Here is a 23712-nt window from a genome sequence, read left to right as displayed (position 1 = left end):
GCTTCCAGACACAAGAAGCTGCTGTCGTATTGATCTGCACGTCACAAGTGCTGAACTGACCTTTACGTTCTCGGTCAGTCAGGATTTGTTTTTAGTGAACTATCACATCACATCACATCGAAGCATGCGCCAGGTGTTCGCAGTGATGCCCAAATAAAACGCGTTTAGTTAGACCCCGTTAAACCCAAGGATTTGTCCCGTGGGCCCCCATAAAACTGTCTCAGTGTGGGGCAGACAGCGTTGGACTGAGTGAGCCTCTGATCAGAATATTCATCCTCACACATCCCCTCACCGCACTAACTTAGTGTTAAAAAATCAAGAGTGAGCGAATCCTCGTCTTGCTAATGGCTCCCAGGAATCCATCAAGGTCTTTTGAGGGCTCTCACGCCCCAGAGAGCCACTAATGTACACAAATGTTATGGCCTCTGCAAAAGTTTTTCATTCGCAAATATATGTCAAGAACACTTCCGTTAAAAAATCATTTAATGGATGATTTCCATAGTAAACATTTTTTCCTTAATGTAGCTTTCAAATAAAGAGGATAGCCTACATATTAAAAAATAAAACTACTATTTATTCAAAAACAGTACAAATGGAGTATATTTTCTCTATGTAGGAGTACTAAAACTGGCATTTTTATTTACACAAAGCTCAGGCTCTTGAGACAACTCGGCAGACAGCTAGGCACATTCCAGCATTTATGGACAATAACATTATGTACAAAACAGGCTCTGGATTGAGTGAGTTCTGCAGACAGCGGCTCCCTGAGGAGGCAGAGGGGAGCCCAGCGTACAGCGCTGCAGCTGGATTACACATCATGCAGCTCATTGGCCTCTGTGGGTAGCAGTCAGCTGCAGCTGGGATGGTCGCTGGGTAGTTGGGTAATGGAGTTGTGAGCAGAAATTACAGCCATCAATGCGGTTTTACAGCAGGGATACTTGGGGGCTGCCTCCTGGACAAGATCAGATGAAGCATATTATTGTATTACAGATACCGCTCATAGGCGTGTAACAAGTCATGCGTTGCATTGATGTGGCGATTATAAATTCTGATTCAGCTGTATCAACTGCTAAAAGAAATAGACTAAATCACTGACTGAATCAATAAGAAATGTTTTTGTTGATTTTTTTTATGTTTAAGTAAGTGTTTTGTCTGATCTTTTCTACTCTTCATTTTCCACATTTATTTAATGTATACAAACTTTTGCCTTAATTATTGAATTGAAGCATGACCTAAGTTTGAATTGACTGAATCCACCGATCAATAGATTCAATGATTTATTAATTCAAATGAAATAATTTAATCATTGCAGAAAAGAAAAAAAAATCATTATATCACCAACTAAGGAGTCTTGAATTGAACTGAATGTCTGTTAAGCACAAGATTAAAAGAATGTACTGTATGCTAATCCCAACACTTGTCAGGTGCATTGACACAAAGCAGTAAAGACAAAAGCTGCATCCACATAATGTGGATGTGACGTTTTGACATGAGTGTTCATCAGGTGTCAGACTGGAGCACTGAATAAGCACAAGATTCAAACCACTACTATTATAACATTTAAGAACCTCCAACATATATTACACGCCCTTGAATGCAATTGTATGTTATCACTTAAATGCCTGTGGTAAAAGGTGTGAGAAGTTGCAAAAACTATTGTGTGATAGACATTAGTGACTGAGAGGATGTACTTGAGAGATCTTGTGTGGGGAAACCTGAAGCTGCAAATGAGTTAATAAGGGAGACAGGGAAGATATTGGAGATGGAGACTGGATAGGAAGGGAGCAGTTGATTGGACAAGGAGGAAGTTCAGGATAGAGTGAGAAAGAAGTATTAGAAAAGTAGATCCACCATCCAAGGTGGGATGGAAGGAGTTAGGAAAGGAAACAGAGAGACTGTATGCGGGAAAGGCCCTAAAGAACCATTGGAGAGCACAGAGGAAATGAGGCAAAGAGAAAAAGGAGAGACAGGCCAAAAGCAGGGGAGGAACCAATGAAAGGGGAGAAGTGAAGCAAAAGTACTGGGGTGTGGGGGTGGGGGTGGGTATTGCATGAGGGAGAGTGGGGAAGGCAATAAAACAAATGCATGCTAGGAGAAAGAAGGAGAGGGGGATGAAGGAGAGAGGGAGAGAAATGAAAACTTGGGGAGAGTGAGGGAGAGGGACAGAGCGAGAGGGAGAGAGAGAGAGAGAGAGAGAAAGAGAGAAAGAGAGAGCTCAGCCTGTTGTCTCTGGCTCCAGTAAAAAGTTGTACTGAGAGAAGGCCTGTCTACTGTGGCTGATGGGAAAGAGAATATGAGAAACACATTTTCCAGCAGACCCCCACCCAGATCAAATAACAACTCTTTCTCCCCCTATGCCTCCATAGTGCAAGGTTTGGTTGTGTGTGTGTGCATGTGTATGCATATATGCAAGGGTGTGTTGGAGTGACAGACAGGGTGGAAAGGACTTTGTAATATAAAATGGCAGCTTTACACCAACGAACTTCTGCTGAGAGGCAGGCCCAAAATGTGGTTTCAGAGTTACCTTGGCACACTGGGAGGGACACGGCCGGGTTGGCTGGCGGGTTGCTGAAGGCCATCAGCACCAGAGGAAGGAGGTGGTCCAGAGTGAGTGGGCGCCCGAGGAGCTATAGGGGCAGGGCCACGAGTCGATGATGTGGGCGCAGTGAGTGTCTTTTTGTGGGGCGTGGGGTTGGATGCAGAAGTGACCCTTACAAAGAGGGGGGAAACCATGTCTCATAACAACAACAACTGGCACCTTTAACACTGTGGCTGAAGTGATAGTTACAGGAAACTAGATTTTGGCTAGTGTATGCATCTGTGTGTCACTGTAGTCCAACTGTGTGTACCTGCAGGCCTGTATCCGGGAGGAGTTTACAGGTGGGGGCAGAGGGGTGGAGCAGGTGGAAGTGGAGATATCTCCGATGATAGCAAGCGCCTCCTTCAAGGCAGTGTGTGTGCGTAGCACCTCCTCTCTACGCTGCTCCTGCTCTGGTGACTCATCCATTAGCACTGAGGTTTCTCCCAGAGCATAGAGCTGGGCCAGCAGCTCAGAACCAATGAATTCCTTCACCTACAGAGAGGGATTGTAAACATCCACATCCAAAAGTCAAAAGTGCTACATGTTGTAAAATGGTGTTTTAATTGGATAGAGAATTTATAATTTCAAATACTGGTGTATGTAAAAGTGAATCAAAATTAGGGATGCATGATTGCATTTTTTGCCAATATCCAATATGATGATATAAATTTTAAAGCCTTTATTGGCTGATGGCAATGACATGCCATTATTATCCCTAAATATGAACTGTTTTTTATGGTCTGTCTTTAGTGATTGAGATAGTTGGAAAATAGTGTTTCAAATGATATATAGTTGTATAATACTGATGTGGAATATAGTCTTTAAGTGCCAAGTCATGACAAAGATTAATGGAAAAGAGCGAGAGGAAGAGAGGAGGGAGAAGGGTGTGTTGGGCTGACAGCGAGCTTCTGGCTGGTAACAGATGAGAGGGAGACATTTGAGAAACAGAACAAAAGGGGAAAATGCTTCAGCAGTTAAGCATTTAGTATGGCTAGCTTACATTGTTGATCATAAGGTGCATGATAGCCTTTGGCATGAGATCTCTGATAGTCTTGCAGACAATATTCATGTAGGAGTCGACCAGGTTACGAATGGTCTCCACCTGGCGTCCCAGCTGGGGGTCCAAGAGGAAGCTTTCCGCAGATTCATTCCCCTGCTCATCCTCCTGAGTGACAAGCAGAGATGGAGAGATGGAGTAAGGGAGATGACTTTAATATATATTGCTCCAATTTAATCTGTTGTTTTTCCATGGTGTATACTCGAATGTGATGCGCTGCAGTAATCGCTGTGGTAACATGGTATCGGTGTTAATTTCATGCTAAAGAGAAGTGTGAAGTGAAAAGGATTAGTCCCACGTGTCCTGTCACATCATATGACATTTATTCAGCGTGAGTGACGGAGAAGAAGGGAGTAACTGTTAGGAATAGGGAGAGAAGGAGAGAAGAGGGGAGAACACAAAAGAGGGAGGTGAGGAAGATTACGGAGAAGAAAGAATAGTGAGAGTGGGTCAGGGACGAAGGACGGAGAGCACTGCTGATTAGAAACAGACTAGCTCACACACACACACACACACAGTGACATCACAGGCCAAGAATGCAGTGCTGAAGAGCCAACGACAGAGCGGGATCGAAGGGGTGGGGGACTCTCTCACTCTGGCAGAGAAAGAGAAAGGGGAACATGGAGAGAGGGGTAAGGGGTTATGGACCAGGGTTTAAGTTATTAACGAAGGCTAGAGCCACATATTACAGAATGGTAAGGTGCGGGCAGGTGCAGCTCCCCACAGCTAGGGTCACGGTTGGGTTTAATTAGGTTGACTTAGGGGTCAGAATACTAACAGTGACTTTCTCAGGGTAGACTCCAGCCCGCAGCAAAGAAGCCTTCCAGCTGTCCACCTCCTCCTGCGAGTTACAGGCCAGCTCCAGGAACCTGTAGTCCTTATACACGTTCCTGCAATTCATTGCAATACTGTCAGACACTTCCAAAAACTACATTTCCTAGCCAGAAAAACAATCAAGGGTACTTTCCATGACATTCAGTTTGCAGTGTAATATACAAAAAAACATCTGAAAGATTCTGTAGGCAACTTTTTTCCTTCATAATTTTGACAAATCACCATTACACATAGAGGGAATGACTATATTTCACTATAGGGCAGAGCAGAGGTGATAAAAATGAAGATTTTACCTAGAAAGTAATTTCTTATATCAGCTATACCACTCAAATTCCCCCTTACTGTTTTAAAGAAATCAATAAGTTACTTAGAGGTTTCTCGTGGAGGGCCAAGAAACCTAAAATCAGCTACACAAAACTGATGAGACCAAGAAGAAGAGGTGGATGAGGAATTCTGGATTCTTCTTCATATTATCTCTCTTATAATGCTAGATTCCCTTTGTAATGAGCCTACACATGCAAGAGTGAAGCTGACAGTTGGAAATGGATAGAAGACTCCATCTGAATATACCAAGACTGTCTCTTTATTCGTATTATGGTCTCACTCTAAAAATAAATTGAAAAATGGACAACCCTTTAATACAGCCTCTGATGGGACAACTTTACCATCATGTCCTACATAGAATGATCCCCTGTAAAGTTCTGGTGGCAGAACACTGACAAACAATACATGGCAGTGTCAAGCTATAAGTCAACTGGGGCAGATTGAGAAGGAAGGTGATATGGTACTCTTTAATGTCTTGAAAAATCTGTTTAATTTAAATGTTTTTTTTTAATCATTTAATTATTTTCAATGTGTCTCTGGTAAATGGTTTGCTGTATTTTGCTGTTTTGTAGATGTTTTGGTACACAATGCTAATTTTTTATCATCTTTATCATCTGCAACCTAAACTGCAAGAATATAAGGCATTATCTATTATAAGACCTATAAGTAATAGAAAAGTTATTAGTGGTTGTAATGTGGCTGATACATACCTAAAAAAAGAAACAAAAATAGTCCCTGCTCATTGTTCGTTTTTTAAAATCATATTTTGTATAATTTTTAGGAAACTTCCTACACTGCCGGATTCAGCCATACATACTGTGGCATTTTAAATTAGTTCACATTTAACTTTAGGGCTGTTGGGAGTTCTCGTTTCTTTGAGACGATGCTAATCTTATCTGTTCACTCAACATAGTGTATGCTAAAGCGTTATCATGGAGCATCGAGGTGCAAATACCTTCATTGATGATTTTGGCATCTATGTTCTCACCACTTGACAGGCAAGTGGGCCAACAGGCCAGTCTCTCCAAAATTCACTGTATCCCTTTAAACATAATACTGCGTGCAGTCCAGAAGAATGCAACAGCAAAGAGGGAATAATGTAGTGATAAATGTAAAGGATACAGACATTCACATGTGTGTTCATACACATGTAGGTCTGGGTCACATCCACACACATGCACACTCAGCCAGGCAGCCAGCCAGACACACACACATACACTAAATAAACCAATTTATTTCTCCCCAACAGCTGTGCTCCACATGACCTTGCCTCTTCACTACAACTTCTCTTTTCATCACTCATCTATTCTCTCCCTTTTCATCAATCCGTAGGTCTTCGATCCCTCTGTCCCTCATCTCACTTTCTTTCTCTCACCGTACCATCTCCCTGCTTTGGCTGTGCAGTCAGCACAGCAAAGTGAGAAACAGGCAAGGATCTGGAGCGGGCCGCAGCCCATCTGTTAAACATTTTTTTCTTTAATCACTCTGTTGTTCCTCTCCTCCTTTTGTTGTTCCCTTCTCACATTCAGAACACATAGCAATAACCTCAAATACGTGAGACCTTAGAGGCTGTGTGTAAGACTGAGAGAAAGAGAGAGGGAAAGGAAAAGAGAGAGACTTACATATGACCTTAACAACAGAGAGTTGTGCAGAAAGATCAAGAAATAAGCTGTCAGTCTGTGAGCTTGTGGCTGGGCTAGGGTGGGTGAGGCTATTGAGTCAGGGTGCGGTGGCTAACAGACAGGGAGCCAAGCCAACAATGACAATACTAGAGTGCTATTACACTAAGGTCTACGGCTTGTAAGAACAGCACACAGATATATACACCCGCAAGCACACATAAAATTGTTCTCTATGCTGAATTATAACTCACACCAGCCATTTTTTATTCTCGCCCCCTTTGCTACCCTCTCTTCTGCTGAAGTCAGGGCCAGTTTGACTTTTTTTCACTCATCTTCAGGAATTTTTGCACAGAGCCCTGGCTGCTTTAGGTTTGAAGAGTTTCCTGAGGTTTTTGATTACTGTCAGACAGGGACAAAACCACTGCAATGGCTGCAAAACACACACACACACGCACACACACACACACACACACACACACACACACACACACACACACACACACACACACACACACACACACACACACACATACACACACACATACAAATGCGGAGAGAGAGAAACAGAGTGAGAGAGAGAGAGAGAGAGCAGGAAAAGGGGGTGGAGGGGGGGCGCCATAGGACAGACTCTGACACATTCCTGGCCGATGGCTCTAATACTCTCTCTCCCGCTTTCTTTCTCCTCTCAACCCTTCCAACTCCTCTCTCTCCCTCCTTTTTGTGGTGAGTAGAGCAATTCTTTCCAAACAAGAGCAGCCTCATCTCTGATCCAAGCTCTCTGGCTTTGATTAGCTGCTTAATGAGCCTGCCGACGGTATGCTGTGGTCTATCCACGCGCACTCACACTCACACACACACGCACACACATTTGCATGCACACACACACACACACACACACACACACACACACACACACACACGCACACACACATTTGCATGCACACACACACACACACACACACACACACACACACGCACAGACATTTGCATGCACACACACACACACACACACACACACACACACACAAATACGGTTTGTGTGTCCAAATGCAGCATAGCACAGAATTATAAACAAAGCCCACATGCTCTGGTACAATCAGCCAGGCTTTGGTTCAGCTCCAGCTCCTAAACACTCTCTCTCTCTTTCTCTCCCTCTCCCTCTCTCTCTCTTTCTCTCTCTCCCTCTCCCCCTCTCACTCTCTCTCATACTCTTTCTCTCTCACTCTCTCTCTCTGTCTCTCTCCATGTGTCTCACATACATAAGCCCTACAAATCCTCAACATACCCAACCCAGCCCTGCCCTCCATAGCCTGGCACAAACTCAGAAACAAAAAAACCGACACCCTCCACTCTATCCACTGGATATCCTTTCAGTTCCGGTGGAAAGGTTGCATGGAATAGGTCAAGGGAAGGTTAAAACTTCATCCTGACATCCCCTCCCTTTCCTCCTCTAATATGCCCACTCAAAAGATATCTTCACCACTTCAGCCAGCAGGTGAGCGAAATCTCTATTCTGATCCATTCATTCATTCACTACTTATTTGGCGTGATGAATAAACGTACGCCTTTGGGAACACACACACACACACACACACCTGAGCTCTGTGTTGAAGACGGCAAACACGTATTTGCTGGACATGAAGCTTTTCTCCACATCTCTCAGCTTCAAGTTATCCAGAGGAAGCATGTACTTCTTCTCTTTCTCCTGGAGGGATAAAAGTAGACAGACATATGCAGGTTGAAGTACTAGTCAGATATTTTTAGTTTTAAAAAAGCAGACTGTGGAGTTTAGTAACAGTAGTGGTTTATCTGATAATAAATATCAGAATATCAGCAGGCACTCAGCGACAAAAGTAGCCAGAGGGACCAGATGACTAAACGGAGGAGGACAAATTAGAAGAGGGCAAGGACAATAAGAAATATGGAATACTTTTCTGAAAACATCGGAGCTCATATCAGATGGTGTGTGGGCCTACGGTCAGTCTGTTAGACTGACTCATATTAACAACCCACTAACGAGAGAAAGAGAGACGGGGAAAGAAGGGAAGAGAGAGAGAGGGGAGAGAGAGAGACCATAAGTCTATAGTCTGTCATCACCACAGGGACTTATGAATGACAGACAACAGTTGGAGGAGCAGAGCAGAGAGAGTGAGGAGAACCAGACAGTATGGAGGGGAGAGAGGACTGAAGCAGGGAGGGAGGGAATGAGAGAAGGAGTACAAAAAAGTGGGAGACAGAGGCCGGGCCCACATGTGAAAGTCATTACTCAGACTCAAGCTCTAACACAACATTTCTCCTAAAGGAAAGCCCATCCCCCTCTATTCCTCTCTTCCCAAGTCTGCTCCCTCTTTCTACCCTTTCAGGCGAGGGGGGGCTTCTAGAAAGCTGCTTTGGTTACAGTTACATCAATGGAAGAGGTAGAGGAGGAGGTAACCAAGAAGGGAAAGAAAAATGGCCTCCCTAAAAACAGAAATCATGCAAGCAAGAGCAGAGATTGTTCAGTTCCTTAAAAAAAACCCTGGATGATGTGTGTGTGTCTGTGTGATTGTGAGTGTGTGTATGTATGCATGTGCATATATGTGTTTGTCTATGTGCAAACACATGGTAACAGACAGATACGTGAATGTGCTGGTAGTACACTTTGGTTTCCCCTCTCGCAGTGCTCCCCTGAACCCTATGACTCTCTTCCTTCGTTCCTCTTTCTTTTTTTTCCAGAGGGGCCCACTTCCTGTTACAGAGGCTGAAAAAAATGACAGAACGGGATTGGCGCTCATACAGCAACATCTGGGATCGCTTTAGAGAGAAGGGGAGGAGTCTGAAAAGCGTATAGGGTGTTCTGATGGGGTAGAAATAGAAAGTAGAGATGAGGAAGAGAGGAAGAGGAGGGATAGAGGACTTCTGGAAAGAGGGAGGCACATTTTGCTAGAGATGAGTCGGAAAAGGGTGGAAAGGATGTGGAGAACGGAGAGCAGGAGAAAGTGTGCAGGAGAAGTGGGGAGAAACTGCAGACCACTCCAGAGTTGACTCCCCATGGGTCCCATCAACCCATATATGGCTGCTGAGTTCCTCCCTACCTCTCTCTCTTTCTCTCACTCTCCTTATTTCCTCATGCCTTCCCCGAGTGAACAGGCAGATCCCTAGTTGAATGAGTGAATGTGCCACGTCAAGACTGGATACTGCGCCGGGACACAGCCCTTCGGACATCCAACTGATACACACCGACATCACCGAAGGTGGGACAGCCATAGGAGTGGATGTCTGGTGTGTGTGTGTGTGTGTGACCCCTCGCCCTGCAACATAACCACCAAGACGGGATAAGAGAGAAGGGATCGCGCAGAGGAAATCTTTTACCCAGTTTTCCGACTCCCCTCCACAAACGAGTAGGACTGCTAACAAAAAACAAGAGCGGAAAACAGGAGGGAGAGGAGAAGAGAAAGAGAGAGAAGGGGTCCTGCTCCGTCATCCCAGTGTTCAGACTACCTGTTCAGGATCTTACTGGTGTACAGTAGTCTGCACATTGGTTAGACTGTGCAAGGAAGCGCTTCACAGCCTTCACTAACAACAAACGCATACACAAAGACTCAGGTCACCATGAACACATGCATGTATTGTATGCTATGAGGAACCTAATATTCTTTTTAGTGTTTTGCCTGAATATGTGTAACTGTCTCTAAATGTGCATACCGTGTTGCTTATCCGAAATTCATCTCCTTAAAACACAGTGGTAAATTGTATGTCAGTGTTCCATCGTCAAGCATTGTGGTCTCTTACTTGTAACATCTGTCAGCAGGAATGAAGTGACTTTATGAATGGTGACTGATACATACAAGGTAGAGAAGGTGTAAACTAACCACAGATTTTTCACCCATAGTGTCCCTCATATTAGGACTGTATGGAGGCTTCTGTGTTTCTGCATGTGTACTAAGGGGCTGCTACCATCTGTGTGGCCTCAGTGCAGTATGACTTTGGGTAACTTTTGCGCTCACAGACATCATGGCACTGTTTTGTGTATGTGAATGTATATTTACATGTGTGCATGCACAGAATCTGTGTGTGTGTGTGTGTGTGTGTGTGTGTGTGTGTGTGCGTGCGTGCCTGCGCAGGTGGAGTCAGGGAGGTTGTAGGGGATCATACAGCAGAGCTGCTGGGTCTGAGGCTGTGTCTCCTCTTCCTATAGATTAATGGATGTGAGATATGGAGCAGGCCTCACACACACACACACACACACACACACACACACACACACACACACACACACACACAGAGGGGAATGTGTAGATTGAGTGCATAGGCATGAGTCTTCTGTTTTTCTTCACGCTACACAGTGGAGCCCTGGCAGTCAAGGGGTGAAGGAATGTATGTCTGTTCAGTGTTGTATGGAGATTTAGGTCTGTAAACTATTAAGAGAGAGAATCTGAATACTGGGTAAAAGTAGGGCCCAACTGTTGTAGTGCGTAGAAGTCAGATCTAGTGTACAGCCTCAGAGATATTTCAAAACAAAGCAGCAACCAGTGCAGGGACAGAGGAGTGACTTTGGAAGGGGAGTTGATGGAGGTGAAGGGGGGAAGAAGGGAAGAGGGGTATTTGTGAGGGAGGCTGTGGAGGAGTGGAGAGGGGAGAGGGGGAGTCAAAGGGGGAGGTCTGCAGTGTAGAAACAGCCATGTGGGATTTCTCTGGGCAGATCTTGGAAGCTGGTGTTTGGACAAAGCCTCAGATTTTCCAGCCAGGAATGTGCACAGTCCCAGGGAGACTGCCAACCACAGAAAGAGAGAGAAAGAAAGAAAGAGGGAAAGACAGAGAGAAAAAGACAGAGGGAAAGACACAGTGCAAAAGGAGAGAGGTAAAGAAAAACGAAGCAGGGGGAGCAAATAGTAGTATAAGAAAAAGAAATGTCTGTAGTTGTAGGGAGTGTGGGAGTACAGACTGAGAGCGGGAACTGCAAGAGAGAAGAAGCAGAAGCTTGGCTTGAGTCTGAGGCTGTGTGAAGTGTGTGTATGTGTGAGCATGTGTGTGTCTGTGTAACGCACATATGTTGCAAGGCATGTAAATCTCATAGCTTGTGATAATATGAATGACTAATAATGCTTTCAGGTGTTCAAAGCATATAAAGTCAATATGTCTATGTCAAACATTGTGAAAAGGCATAAATTCCAGCTGAATCAAAATTAGTTAGAAACATTTTGACTTCTTAGTAGCTCTAATACTTGATGTGACGCGTACATGTCTCATCATGATCTACAGCCACTGCTCTGATGTGGTCACCAGATATTTGCTTGCGTGGGCCTTTGTATTATTTGTCACAGCTGTGCTAAGTCTGCGTGTATGTGTGTTGATTGGTGAATGCTTAGTAAGGGGATGACTATGAGAGGAAACATATAACTGTGTGTCTGAGTGTGTGTGTGTGTGTGTGTGTACAATATGCATGCCTGGAGCTGTGTCTGCGAACTCTGTGTTCAAGTGATTCAGTGTTTATCTGAAAAGTGACCATGTGTCTGTCTGAGTGAATGTATATTTTTCTCCACTATTTGCATGCCAGTTTGTTTACATCAGACTCTGCATGTGTACTGTATACTGTATACACAAGTCTGTGCACTGTGTGCTTGTGTGTGCGTGTGCATGCATGTGTGTTTGTGCGTGTGTGTGTGTGTGTGTGTGTGTGTGTGTGTGTGTTAGTTTGGCTTGGGGCAGCTCCAGCTGTGTCAGAGTGAACTGCTCCAAATGCCTGAACTCCCAGAAGAGGAAGAAGAGGGGGAGTAAGGGGAAGAGTGAACGGAGAGAGGGAGGGGGCGTCAAGAGGAATGAATGGGGGAAATGGTGGGGCTCAGTTGCAGGTCCAGGTGCCATGAGAGAAAGCAGGGAGAACAGTTTGCTGGAGACAGACAGATAGGGATGAAGATGCTTTGTAAGTTCTTCATGAAAGAGTGACAAATGGCACGAGGCTCCCCTAAAAACAGCATCTGTTTACTTTCAACCACAACATGGTGTTGCAGCACTTTCGGTGGTTAGAGAGAACAACTACCGATTTGTAAAAGCATTCTACATGCTGTCATTTGTACCAACCACTCAATTATCTGTCAGACAACACAACTCAATATTCTCAAGAACAGCAGCATCACAAATGTAACTTTATCAATCTATAATGCATCTGTTATAGGTGTGTGAATACACAGGTGTGTGTTTGCATGCATTGATTAAGCATGAACACATCCTAGGATGCTCCTCTTTCTTCTGATCTCACTTCCTGTACTCGGCCCTTCCCACTTCCCATGACATGGACTGTGAGCAGTGCTGTGACAGGATGAGAGTGTTGTGGTGTGTCTGCCTGTCTACACTTGCTGTGCAGACCTTCTGCTCCTGTACAGCAGGCACAGACAGGCAGACAGATGGCAGCCCCGCTGACAGACAGCTCCCTCAGCTTCTCAGAGCAGAGGACCACTAGGATGGCTCTGCCAACTACTTAAATAAAGATACAGGGACTTTGCTGAAATTGTGGCAACAAACAAATGAGATTGGTCAATGACTCACGCCTTCCTTCTACTTCAGTACCTCTCAGTTTCCAAAATTAGATGTATGTGTTAATAAACTCTTGATGACTTACATGTTCTGCTGTGTTCTGACTTCCCCATGCTCTTTTGTTATTTATGGTACAACAATGCCAGTCCAGATTAGAACATATCTTGATGTACATTATATGTATTTGAACATGATAAAGAGAAAGGGAAAGTGACCGTAAAACAAAAGTGGAGATCAGATACATACCACCAAAATCAGCATTTTATCATATGTTATAGCAACACAGTAGGCATTCATTAAAGTAGTAAAGGCCTCACCTCATCATCCTTAAACCAGGACAGGCTCTCTGCAGTGAGGATGAACCAGTACTCTTTGGCTCCACCTTTGATGATGCTGATGTTGCTGATGGTCAGCCAGCCCTTGCGGATGACCTGCACAATGGCAACGGGTAAGAGGTCAGATGGTGAGGCAAACAGCACCAATACAGTGGTTTGGAGAAAATGGATTAATGGAAGCAAGAGTCCAGGTTGCATGATATAATCCCTGTGAAGATGTGCAAAGCAGGCTGGAAACAGGCCACACAATGAGGGTAGCTCTTGTTGGTGGAAATAAGAGCAAGACTCAGAAACAGCTAACACTGGAGAAAAGAAGAAAAAGAATTTGGCAATTTAGAGGAATATGGAGTTTAAGAAATACAATGTCAGCATGGTGTAATCACAAAAATATAAAGCCATTTTTGCTGCTCAACCAGTGTGAACCCATTGACATGAGTAGGACGGAGGAAAAGACATACACAGTAAGCATCAAAAAGAAACCACAACCATTTGGATATAAATGAGGATGGAAGTGATGAGGCAAGTAAGAAAGACAGGGGCATTGGAGAGGGCAGATGTGTATACTGTAGAAAAACATGGATGAAGAAGGGTGGAGGAACTACGAGATGACATAAAGAGAGTAAGAAATGACATCTACCTCCTGCCACAGTGAAGCAAAGATCAGACTCTGTATATATTTATAGAGCAGTAGCTCTATGGAGTGGACAGAATAGCAAAGCACACCAAAGGGGCAGAGATGGCACACTGTAAACAAAGTGAAATGCAATTGAGAGGTAGAGTGTTAATGAAATTAACAGTGTGACAAAAGGAAGATGACGAAAACAGTGACGCATGAGGCTGCAGCAAGTTATCTGTGAGTTTGCATGTCAGCTAGGGTCAGTTGCATGCCGACCCACAAGCCTTTAGCTTGAATCCTGCACACACATATCCTGTAGAGGCAGCAGTAAGAGAGTGGGCTAAAAGAGATTGTTCTCCTACTATTAGACTTGATGGAGGAGCCACACCCTGTAACAGGAGAAAAACAGGAGATGAGGGAGCAGGGTGAGGATGGGGCTTTCTATGTCAGTGTTTGATACAGGATTTTGGGGGTTGTTATTAATGTTGATAATTTAAAAAGTAAGTTGATTGTTTTAGTGCTGCTATGGGAAAATTATTTATTTTTGGTAACATGAAAGATCAGTGAGGACCAGACGGAATTGTTAAGAAGTCATGAAATATGCTGTGAGCTGTTGTATGTTTTACAAAACAAGTTAAGCGTATGGCCTACATTCCATTTGATTGCGTGAATGTCATTTATTCCACAGGCAACTTTCCTGGAAGGATATGAAAATAAAGAATGCAGGGCATAAGGAAAATCCTTAGCCTTTTGTGTTTATATCAAGCTGCAAAGGGGTCTTTAAATTTGTCTTTCAAATAGAAACTCAGCTGAAGTTGTGGCTAATCAGAATCTAACAGTGTAATCATTAGCTCTGGTATTGATATGCACATATGTGTGAATGTTTTTATTTATGTGTATATGTATACGTTTGAAACTGATTTTGTACCTTATTGAACTTGTGGTGATTACGCTCACATTTGATGGTGATGATTTGACTAATTACAGTTGATAATGATGACATAACACTACTTTTACTTGTACTAATCTTATCTATAGTATGTTTACACAGCTTATGTAACCCCCTCTTTTTATATAGCACAGCATATGTGTTTAATGACCAATGTCTAATGCATGTTCTTTTAATTATCTGCCCAGGAACAACAAATGAAAACTAGCCTAAAGCCTAAAGCCTTATTGGCTATTTCTGACAAATTTTACATGTGCGCTGTCTCTCTCAAATAAACTAATACACTAAAAAAACAGTAATAAGCCCTAAGTGAAGGACATCTGACCTACTACTATGCTATAACTAAGATCATCATAGTTCACTATCGATCTAAAAAGTATTCAGATAGATTGGGATTCTGTTTTCAATTCAGTCCTTTCTCAAACGTGTGGCATAAATGTTACAAATTAATCATAAGCAATTTTGCCAAAAATATTTTTGCTGATTGCATTTCTGTGAAATGCCAAGATTAACTTGTTTGCGTGGTTGGACCCTAAATACCCCTAAGTAAAATCTGGATACCACAAAAATCTTCAGATTATCTGCAGCTGTGATTCTTGATACCATTGCTATGTATAACAAATGGTACAGCAACATCACTGAACATTACTCGGATAAAAAATAATACATGAGATGGATGGGTGAGACTTCAAAAGGTTTTAGGTTATAACCATACTGACTCTTATTTTTCAGTATCTACAGTACTAAACCTGTGTATACAATATGACAAAAAGGCAATGGAAGCCACTATCATGCACAAATACTAGGCATACTGTGGAGGAAAATTATTAGGCCAGGCCATCCCAAATTATCATAAGTGTGGAGTTCTTCTGTGGCAGCTGACTCAGTAAAGCTGAATATTCAACATAAGTCATCCTGGCTCTGTGACTCTCTCCCTTGTGTCTTTTCTTTAATAAACCTCGTTCCATTTCCATAACACATACATTTCTTTGTTTCACACAGCAATGATGATGATTCTAAGTGACAGAGAAAGGGACAGCAGTGATAAATACTTACATAATGCTAGCCCCAATCCTGACCTCTCACAGTATTGTATTTTTTGCAGTACTACTGAAAGTCTCACCTGGTTTCTGGCCAGTCCTGATGCACTCTTCTTATTGCTGTGGTTACTTTTTTGCTGGACACTGAAAGAGGGGAGGACCAGAAACATGCTAATTAGTCTGATTGTCAATCTCTCCATTTATAATCCATCCATTTATATATACTTGGTGAGGGAATAATGATTCAACTTAGGAGAGGTAACTCACTTATTGAAGCCAATGAAATCCTCATGGTTGGTGTTTATGTAGGCAAGCTGTATGTCAATGAGCAACAAGATCTAGAAAAGCAAGCATGTTATAACTAGAGAGAAAATCAACCTTCCAAAACTTAATAATTCAGAGGTGCTCTCCAAAACTGATTTATATAATGTTCAAATGTGTGTAAACAACCTGGTCTCTGCATTTACTCTCTTGTTCCCGGATTTCTGTGGTCACAAGTCTCTCAGTTTCTTCTCTCAGTTTGGGAAATGAACTAAGCTACAGAGATCACATATCAGACATCAGTTATAAGCCCCATATGACACTCAGAAATATGCACACACACTCAGCTTTATACCTTGTTGGTACACTGACACACAGTGGTGATGAGTTCTTGAACGACCAAGTCAACACATTTAACGCAGGGCCCCTTAAGCTTCACTATTTGTCTTTTCACGATGCTTTCAAAGGCCATGTCAGGAGTGAACAGACCTGTCCTGAAGAGAGGGGAGGCAAGTGGAGTAAAGTGAAAAAAACAGAGAGAAGGATGGTTGACTGCAGCAAAAGAAGAAAAATGAATGAATTCTGTACTCCTGCTCAAAATACTTTATACTCCACCTGATGCCGTGAATGTTTTTGATAGCATAGGTAATCTCTCGTCGCAGCTCCCTCTCATCACACTTAATCTGAAGAAAGACACAGCACATCATTGGTTAGGGAGGAGCACTGGGCTGGAGAGAGGTTAGCATTACATTTTTTAATACAGCCATCATCAAGTACATCAAAATATGTACATGCAGACAAACACACACAGAATCTTACAAATACCTTAACCAATTCATAGGGGAACCGTTCATGGAAGATTCGGTTGATCCTTGCACCTCCTGATAGTTCATCAGTATCAACTTTGTCACCTGAGCCCTCAATGAGCTTCTCAAAGTCAACGGAGAAACGCTGAATCAACCTGGAGGGCAGAAACAGACACACCAGGCACATACAGAAGAACAGCTTGCATACAAACAACTGGAATGACAAAGAGATGGATATACACATATATACACAGAATATGAGTGACTGACTGTAGCATTGCCTTAGTCTTGCGTGCAGGGTCATTAGGACTGTAATGTCTGAACTCTTCTGCCTCTTTGTCCAGGGCTAGGAGCTGGCTGTGCAGATGACTGCGGAAGGCTGGCAGAGTGTCCCGGATGTGATTGGTCAGTTGCTGAAACCAAACATTATGAGGATCAGTGATGTGTATTTGTGAATGGGTGTGCATACAAGCATAGTATGATTCTGAGAGAGAGTGTGTGTGTGTGTGTGTGTTTACCTGACTGAGGACTTTTTGTAGATGCAGTGTGCCCATTTTCTCAGCCATGTGTCTATAGGCCGGATGGGACAAGAAGAATTTTTTCTCTGCAAGCAGAGCTGATTTAATGTCTTTTTTCCCATTAATGTCCTTCTGACTGCGGTTCACCACCCCAATATAACCTGGGGTGGAAGGGATGAAAAGGAAAAAAATAAAGAGCATGTGGTCAACACAAAGAGGAGGGGGGCAACAAGAGAGAAAAATCTGAATCAGGAACTCTGATATAAAGTTGACTCTATGTATTCTCTGATTTCTGTCCTTGAGATTTATTCTGAGTTATTTGTTCTACAGAGACTTCAGTATACAAGGAGGAATTAAGTGTGTCCAACAGCAGAGCAAGTAGTATAGATCAGATCAAATCCCCTCTCTCTCGTATAGTAGTAGACGTAATAGCAGTGGGCTCCATATCGAATGCCTCAGCTCTCTACTGCTACTAAGGCAGTCATGTCGATGGGCTTCCATGGCTAATGCATTAACACTGCAGAAGAAGCATGAAGGAGCCAGCACCTGGTGGTGCTTACCCTGTCTGCCCTGCCCCAGGGGCTCTCTGTCCTCTCTCTCTTGCCCTCTGCCTCCCTTCTCTCTCTCTGTCTCTCTCTCTCTCTCCCACACACACACTTTTACCAGGCACAAGGCAGGTTGGCACCAGTTTCCCAACTCAGCTCCCACATTCGAGACTTGTAACACCCAACACACACACACACACACACACACACACACACACACACACACACACACTACATGGCACTAGTGTGATGTAATACAAAGGGGATGGCCATCTTTCAACACTTAGATCAGGCTAAAGAGATACAGAGACAGAGAGAGAGAGAGAGAGAGAGAGAGAGAGGAGAGCATGATCTGCTGGGCTGCGAGTGAGCTTCTGGCTAGTGATAACAGACACAATAGTCATGTCATTCTTCTCTAGTGAGCTTCTAATGACTGTGATATAACTGGGCTGCCACTAGCTGATTCAATACACTCTTACACACACACACACACACACAAGAAACACACCTCTGCGAAGGGGAAGCAACCTGTTCTCCAGTATATCCCGGGCATCTGTCCCTTTATCCATCAGGTCCAACTTAGTGATTACACCAATGGTGCGCTGGCCTAAAGGGGAGTTAACAAAGAGAGTAAATTTTATAAGACAAGGCAAGGAAACATGACGACGGGTAGTACAGAAAATGTAATGAAAGTGACTGCTATCAACATAAAATGTACACAGAGGGTCTGCATGACCTATAACCCAATGCAAAATGTCTATGGTATGGTTGTACATATCCCCAAAAGTGTCATTACTATAACAGAGAATTGTTTCAGCAGTTAACAAGTCAAGTGATCAAGTGAACTTGATCCTGTCTGACTGGTTGCTCTCACATACTATATGTGATATCCAAACCCCACACTATATGAAATTCTGAAAACCCTGCCTGCCTGCACATTATCATAATAATAATGCTATTTTATTTTATTTTTATTTATTTATTTATTTTTTTTTAAATCTCCACTCACACCCTCCAGAGTGCAGGGTCATAAATAGAACAACAGCCCTGGGACTGGTAAGAATTCAGTATGTTGCACAAGGACATTTCATCAAGAACTGCATATTCCCAGGAGGCTGGACAGGGCCACACAGCGTACAGCTTACCCTGTGGGTCGACATCTTTGGCCAGTTTCAGGGCATCAGAATTGGCCAGGTCAGTGTTGGCCGGTGTGACAGCCAGGACCAGACAGTTGTCCTTACAGATGAACTGCATAATTATGTCTCGCACCTGGTACTCTATGTCTGCTGGCTGGTCACCCACTGGCACCTTGGTGATGCCAGGCAGGTCCACAAGAGTAAGGTTTAGCACTACAAAAACACACATGCACACAAAAAAATAAATGTAAACACACAGATGGAGGCATGTTAGGTTATTTTTCAGGGAAGTGGAAAAGGCATTAATGGATGTACCATGTTGAACACACACACACATGCACACACACACACACACACACACACACACACACACACACACACACACACACACACACACACACATACATACACACACACACAAGTGTTTTACCATGTGGTGAGTAGATCCTTAAGTTGATAGGTACAGGAGAGATGCCCTTGTTAGATCCTGTGAGTCTCTGTGTCTCTGTCTCTATCTCCTTGCGGACCTCATCAAAGTCTGTGAATTTCTTCCCTTTACAATGCAGAAACTCACCATATTCTGAAAAGACACACAGTTACAAAAGAGAAAGGCCACTGACCAAATGATGATGAATGTATGCTCTGGGCTAGGGTTAAGATTTTCACTCTGATAGCAGAAAAGTAATTATCTTCTTTTTTCATTCTATCTTAAATCTCAGTTTAGCTGATAAGACAGTGTAAGTGATTGTGTCTTGTGTCCAGTGGACAAAACTACTAGCCTGCTTTTGTATGCTGCCAAAACAGTCAGGCTGCAAGAGCACATAGTGATATAACAAGATTCCTTATTTGATCAAGTCAAGTTCAATTGTAATTACATTCTTACTTTAAAACAAGTGTATCTGGAAGTCATAATCACATACTGCCCAAGCTTGTCTGATGCATTTGCACTACATTAACACTGGACAATTTAATTTCATTAACAGCTTTACGAGATTCTATCATGGACATTCTTACTTCATTCTTATCAACTGTTTTCTGCCCCCACAATGCCCGTTTTTTATTCTATGTGTGTGTCTATGACATTGGTTGTTTTGTTACTCCTGTACACTGTGTTGCATTCTTTTTGCCCTCCATATGTCTTCTCTCTTCTTGATCTCTTTCCATTCGCTCCTCTTGCTCCTTGTATTCTCAACCTGTTGTTAATGGTAATGTTGTTTATTGTTTAATAATTAATTATCTGTTCTGTCCCCTAAACTTAAATGCCTGTATGTCTGACTTTTTATTTTATCCCCTCCCCTGAACACCAAGAGGCTAATCTCTTGTCTGGCCATCCTTGTTAAAAAAAAAAAAACCTACATTCCACCACCTAGCTACACTACAGCTGAGGCTGTGGGGCATAACAAAGCCAAACAGTGTCTATTAACATTTTACATTTGATGACTGCATGCATTCCAGCGCTGACTTTCTCATCCACCATGCAGGCTCTAGTCAGTGTAGAAAACCCATACTGCCATCTGGTGTCAAAATATGTGGCTGGCAACTGGCTTGAAGTGCAGGCTTAACATAGAATGAGACTGGACTGACACTGTGTGTGCATGTGTGTGTGTGTGTGTGTGTGTGTGTGTGTGTATCACAGTTACCTGTGCTAGCACTAACTAGCTGGAGGATTAAAGGTCTGCGTGTGACAATTCCTTGACCCCGGGGAAGGAAGTCCCTGTTCAAGGAAAAAGAGATAAAAGACTGAATTTGCATATGAAACAAACAAACAAACAAACAAACAAACAAACAAACAAACACACACACACACACAAAAGCCAAACTACCATCGCCATTTGCTGACAAAGCACACTTGTCTGATTACACATCACATGTGTAATGAAGCCGTAAAAGTAAAGAAAGCTCAACACATCACACTAATTTAAGATCTGTACACTGGCTCCCACTGTGACAGAGAGTTGATTTTAAGGTACTGCTGCATATTTTTAAATCACCAAAAATGTTAGGATCGAAATACATATCTGACTTACTCATACAGTACATACAGCTCATAAAGCCTGTATGACCACTGAGATCATCTGGGATTGGTTTACTGACTATTCCAAAAGTTAAAACAAAACACGGTTATGCGGTGTTCAGCAATCATGCTGTGTGTATACAGCACACACACATATGTGTGTGTGTGTGTGTGTGTGTGTGTACATACATATATATGTACTGTCTTCTATTCTTGATTTAGTTTATTTTATTATATTTTATTTATCTTTTATTGTGTTTTACTGTGTGTTGTTTCTGTGTGAAGCATCTTGTGATACCCCTGGCTATGACATATGCTCTTAAAATAAATTGCCTTGCCTTGCCCTACGTAGTGTTGCCATTGCATTTTTAAAGGCTGTAACATTAGCCTGACATCCCCCAGTGTTTACTAGTTTACTGCAACTGACTCTCAAAAACTGGCTCAATCATGTACTCAAATCATGGACAAGCATTCAGTTGCACAGCTGCATATATTTGTTAGCCAGGTTATCTAACATTTCAGAAACATAGTAAGGACTAAAGACTTTTAAAGATTTTTGCCATATTATTGACCCTATCAGGTAGATAAGACTAAGAGCAAGCTCAGTGCAAAAATAATAATAATAATAATAATAATAATAATGGGAGTTTCTTTCAGAACACTTCTTTCTTCCTGTCAAAATCTGTCTCAAGATGTTTGTTTTAGTGCATCCTGCTCCTGACTTAAACAGCTGGCAGCAACCAGCAGGGGTGTCATAACATCCTCACAACTGAGACAAGAACAAAGGCATGTGGTAAAATATCAATACACACTCAAGCAAGGACGGCAAACATTAGCATTCTCTTCTGCCCAGTTACAGGAATGTCCACAAGCAGCTGTCCATCCAGGCCAGCAGCTGTGGACAACACATCAGTCTCCTGAGGTTAACAGAGCTTCAGTTGTCTTGTCCCGGATAAGCTATGACAATTCAATTACCCTTTACCTAAACTAATGGCTTACTCACCAGCATTCCTCTCTAACAGGATGGGACTACATTACCTCTTAATTCATTCAGCAACATTTGGCAATTGCAATCTTGGTGTATTTCTTACTTGAATAAAGTTTAACTAGTCATTTATATAATGAGAGGGGTTCATAATGTAAAAAGGCCTGCAAAATCTCTTATTTTTCATCCATCCTGAAAAATACACATTGTTTGATACATTTTTCTTTCTTTTTTTCTTTTTTTAACAAGACAAGGTCAATATTGTGCAGAGTAACATAATCGCAAAGCTCTACGCAGGTTAAGTGCGTACATTTCCCTTCAAGGTCCATGTCAGTCCTCATTTCTCCTACACACCTAGAGACCCAGTCTGTGAGATAAGACGCTGTGCTGGCCACTGTCATATTGACACTGCTATGTCAGGAATCTGCCACCTCAGTCTTTCACAATGAGTTAGAGAAGAACAGTAGATGGGCTGGAGACCACACAATATTATGCTATTATATAATGCCCAATAAACACAGTGTTTTCAGCATATAGTTTAGTTGTGTGAAGAATCTTCATCTACAGTATCTATATTCTATTAGGATAGTTATCTGGATTTCTGTGTGCAATGCAGGGGGACACATCTCTCTTTTTGTACACTTGCCTGATCATAGGACACCACGAAAAGCATGGTTTCAGTTCAGCAATGAGGAGTGTCTGAATAGACATTTAGCTAAATTTCTTTAAATCTTTTTGACTAAATTGTTCAAAACATAATTATAACGCAAGCTATGACAAGTAATCTTAAGAATACCACCACAGATAACCTAAAATTTCAAAACTGTGGTACATTATGAACCATGTGGATAGCATCCTGGGTGACGCATGTTAAAACGGCTTCTTACGTCATCTGCTATTGGTTAGGGGAGCGGATACTGTCCCCTGTAGTAAACAACACCTTATGTGGGCTTACCTGCCCACGAAATTTTCCAGGACGGAGGACTTTCCTGCGCTCTGGCCGCCCACGACAGCGATCTGCGGCAGATTGAGGTTGCAGCTCTGGCCGACGGTGCTGAGTGCATCCTGGAGGCGGTTGACCAGCGGGATCAACTCCTCCATCCCGCGGTTGCCCATCGCAACGGAGCTGCCCTCAGGCACGCTGGTAGGCAACCGTCAAAACGTGTTTTATCGTCTACGCTGGTCAACAGGCTACCATAATTAAAAGGCGGACTTAAAGTGATACACCCAGTTACTTAGGGTTTCAAAGTTTAAAAATACGTCTTCCAATGCTTCTGTTCAATGTTAACAACCTACAACTTCAGTAAACATGTGTAAAGTTGGTGCGTCTTGTAGTGTCCTAGCTAGCAGTCAGTCACAGACCCCAAGTCGTCAGGAACGGCCCATTTTTCTTGGTAGGAATTTCTTCTTTCTTGTTTTAGTCATTAAAAGTTCGGAGTTTTGTTTAGTTTTGTTAAACCGCGCTAGTTCGTGACTGTCGGTCGGCTACGCTAACCCCGGTGTAGGGAAACTTTTTAACTTTCTATTTTGACAGCTAACGGAATTAAGTATGTCGCGCATGCGCAGTAATCAGCTG

At 42.8% G+C, this 23712-nt stretch overlaps 1 protein-coding gene across 1 annotated transcript; it reads right to left on the bottom strand.

Annotated features, from left to right (window-relative positions):
• Nucleotides 1–578: 578 nt before the first annotated feature.
• On the bottom strand, nucleotides 579–23603 carry dnm3a (dynamin 3a). The gene is made up of 21 exons (XM_030050196.1): nucleotides 23092–23603; nucleotides 20778–20851; nucleotides 19568–19717; nucleotides 19147–19350; nucleotides 18510–18608; nucleotides 17457–17617; nucleotides 17209–17351; nucleotides 16958–17093; nucleotides 16748–16815; nucleotides 16488–16626; nucleotides 16322–16408; nucleotides 16139–16209; nucleotides 15955–16015; nucleotides 14245–14271; nucleotides 13249–13362; nucleotides 8014–8123; nucleotides 4417–4528; nucleotides 3582–3746; nucleotides 2850–3073; nucleotides 2525–2710; nucleotides 579–952 (listed from the first exon to the last, which is right to left on the bottom strand). Exons 1-21 carry the CDS (start codon nucleotides 23250–23252, stop codon nucleotides 913–915), a joined length of 2532 nt encoding a protein of 843 aa, XP_029906056.1. The 5' UTR covers nucleotides 23253–23603; the 3' UTR covers nucleotides 579–912.
• Nucleotides 23604–23712: the final 109 nt, after the last annotated feature.

This window comes from Myripristis murdjan, chromosome 4 (genome assembly GCF_902150065.1).
Source record: "Myripristis murdjan chromosome 4, fMyrMur1.1, whole genome shotgun sequence".
Lineage (NCBI taxonomy): Eukaryota > Metazoa > Chordata > Actinopteri > Holocentriformes > Holocentridae > Myripristis > Myripristis murdjan.
The sequence above is the reverse complement of the archived record's forward strand: the minus strand, read 5'-3'. Positions and strand labels throughout refer to the sequence as shown.

What these genes read in the sequence shown, in the direction of transcription:
- dnm3a (XM_030050196.1), bottom strand. Translation starts at nt 23,252, where the DNA reads ATGGGCAACCGCGGGATGGAGGAGTTGATCCCGCTGGTCAACCGCCTC. An exon ending in CTCCTCCATCAAGTCTAATA is followed by an intron (nt 13,363 to 14,244) that starts GTAGGAGAACAA and finishes GCCATTGTGCAG; the next exon opens with GTCATCCGCAAGGGCTGGCT. An exon ending in GTCTTCAACACAGAGCTCAG is followed by an intron (nt 4,529 to 8,013) that starts GTGTGTGTGTGT and finishes AATGAATTGCAG; the next exon opens with GAACGTGTATAAGGACTACA.